Source organism: Salvia hispanica, chromosome 5 (genome assembly GCF_029641045.1).
Source record: "Salvia hispanica isolate PSC_SH4W2 chromosome 5, Shi_PSC_v1, whole genome shotgun sequence".
NCBI classification, from domain to species: domain Eukaryota; kingdom Viridiplantae; phylum Streptophyta; class Magnoliopsida; order Lamiales; family Lamiaceae; genus Salvia; species Salvia hispanica.
In genome coordinates, this window is record NC_142696.1 from 32,037,881 (window position 1) to 32,040,115 (window position 2,235).

General features: G+C 39.3%; 1 protein-coding gene across 1 annotated transcript; it reads left to right on the plus strand.

Moving 5' to 3' along the window:
- Nucleotides 1-911: 911 nt before the first annotated feature.
- On the plus strand, nt 912-1,586 carry LOC125189513 (uncharacterized). The gene has a single exon (XM_048086786.1). It carries the CDS (start codon nt 912-914, stop codon nt 1,584-1,586), a length of 675 nt encoding a protein of 224 aa, XP_047942743.1.
- Nucleotides 1,587-2,235: the final 649 nt, after the last annotated feature.

Genomic DNA, 2,235 nt, shown 5'->3' on the forward strand with positions numbered 1-2,235 from the left:
GGTTCAGATAATTAACGAACTGAATTGTTGATTGCTAATCACGGTTTGGGCAGAAATGCAAAACTGGTACCAATTAAAATAGGTTATCGGTAACTGTAAGCGAACATAAAAACAATATAATGTCGCTATAGCCTATATTGATAACCAACAAATTTTTTTATTTGGAGGGTTAGTGTTTAAGGAAAGTTTACAACTGAAACTTCATCGATAATATCCAAATAGGATCAAGATGGAGTAGGTTTCGGCTAGTGTTTAAGGGAAAGTTTACAGCTAATTCACGAGGCTTGAGTATGATGGTCCTTATCCTTCCAATAGGGTAAAGGTGTAGTATGTAGGAATTAAGTCGGTCGTCTCCTTGTGCGTGAGGTGGTATTTTCGCTTCGTCGCGCGTGTGTGTGTGTGTGAAGTAATCGTTTTAAGACCGAGTGTGTTTTCGGTGTGTGTTGTGTGGTCGGCTTCATACTATTTCACCAAAATTGATTCGAAGTTACTGAACAAAATATGACGACTTCATACTATTTTACCAAATTAAGATGGGTTAACATGATACTACACACCTTGAGGATTTTCAAAGAATGAATAACAAGAACCGATCATGTGTTTGGGAGCAGATCATGGACTTTAGAAGCTTTAGTAAGGAGGTACAAGAAGTGGCTTCGAAAGGCATTCGGATGAAGATCGGCAATGGGGCTCACACGAGGTTTTGGTTTGATAATTGGCAGGGTTGAATAGCCTTCGACTTAGCTTTCCCAGATTATTCATGCTGTCTACACAGAAACAAGATTTTGTTTCAAGAAATGGGTATATAGGTGAATGGAGAGTGGAGATGGGCCTTCAATTGGAGGCGAAATCTTTTTGCGTGGTAAAAAGAATCCTTTAGAGACCTCATCAGCGTCGTGAATCTTACAAAGATGTTTGAAAATGTAAATGACAGGAGGGTGTGGTCGAGTGACTTATCAAATTCCTTCTCGGTGTCTGACTTTGGTCTGCAGGTTACCAAGATTATGGAGGACGAGAGCTCACCACAAGCTCAAGGGAGGCTCGCTTGGAAAAATATTGTTCCTCCAAGAGCACAACTTCAAGTTTGGTTTCTTCTTCAAGGAAAAATCAACACTAAAGAGAGGCTTTTCAGATTGGGAGCAACTAGAATTGAGGATGATCGATGCATTTTGTGCAAAGAAGAGACTGAAACTGTTGAACACCTGTTTTTTTGCTGCAAATCATCGAGCAATCTCTGGTATCACTGTTACAAATGTTGGGATTTATCTTTTTGTCTTCCCAAAGATCCAAAGACATGCTTGCTTTCTTGGGTGGGTACTCCGTTCAAAAGATTTAATAAGCGTTTGTGGACCGCCATGTTTTATGTTGTCGCGTGGACAATTTGGGACATTAGAAACAAAATGGCATTCCAAGATTTTAAACCTAACTGGGAGTTCGAGAAGAAGCGACTCTTTTGGCGCCTTGGAACTTGGACGAAAGGATGGTGCCCGAATTTTCCCTTTGCACCGGGGTTGTTAGAGGATGACTTGAAGGTTGTCAGAGGCTGGACAGGAACAAGAGCTCCACGAAGAGGTAGGTTGTGCTAACTTTTTAAATTTCCGGGCTCTTGTTGTTTTTTCCTTCTTTTGTGGCTTTGTTTTGGGCTTTGGCTCAGTGAGAGGATGGGTGATCTGATGCTTATTGGGGCTGCTTTGTTTGGTAGTTTTTGCTTGTTTTGGATCCCTTTTTTGGGAGATAGGGAGTTTCGCTTTTGTTGGTGGTCTTACCTTTGGGCTTGTCTCTTTGTAGCTCGCCGTCTTGTGGCTCGAGCATTTGCTATTTATTAAAAAAAAAAAGAACAAAAACATGATGGCAATATCGTTAATTGGCGGTCTTCCATTACTTCTCTTTCCTAAAATTGTACGCCCAATTTCTATTCGGAATCCTCATGTAGATCTTGATTGGACTATTTAACTTGTCATATATACCAAGAAAATAGTCTAATTAATAAACAAGTACTCCTAAATGGGATTAGCATTCATTGAGATTTTCACATGCACAAAGAACTAAAGAATATAAGCTGGCGATGATAAATTATTTCAATAGCACATAAATAGAAAAATCAACTAAATCTGACATAAAAATAGCGTTTTAACCTTATCTGCCTATATGTGGGTGTGTTCGATAATATCTGAACTAATCTAAACATGACATCTACTCCTATTCGATGGATATTAATACTCATATTTAGAGCAC

What these genes read in the sequence shown, in the direction of transcription:
- LOC125189513 (XM_048086786.1), top strand. Translation starts at nt 912, where the DNA reads ATGTTTGAAAATGTAAATGACAGGAGGGTGTGGTCGAGTGACTTATCA.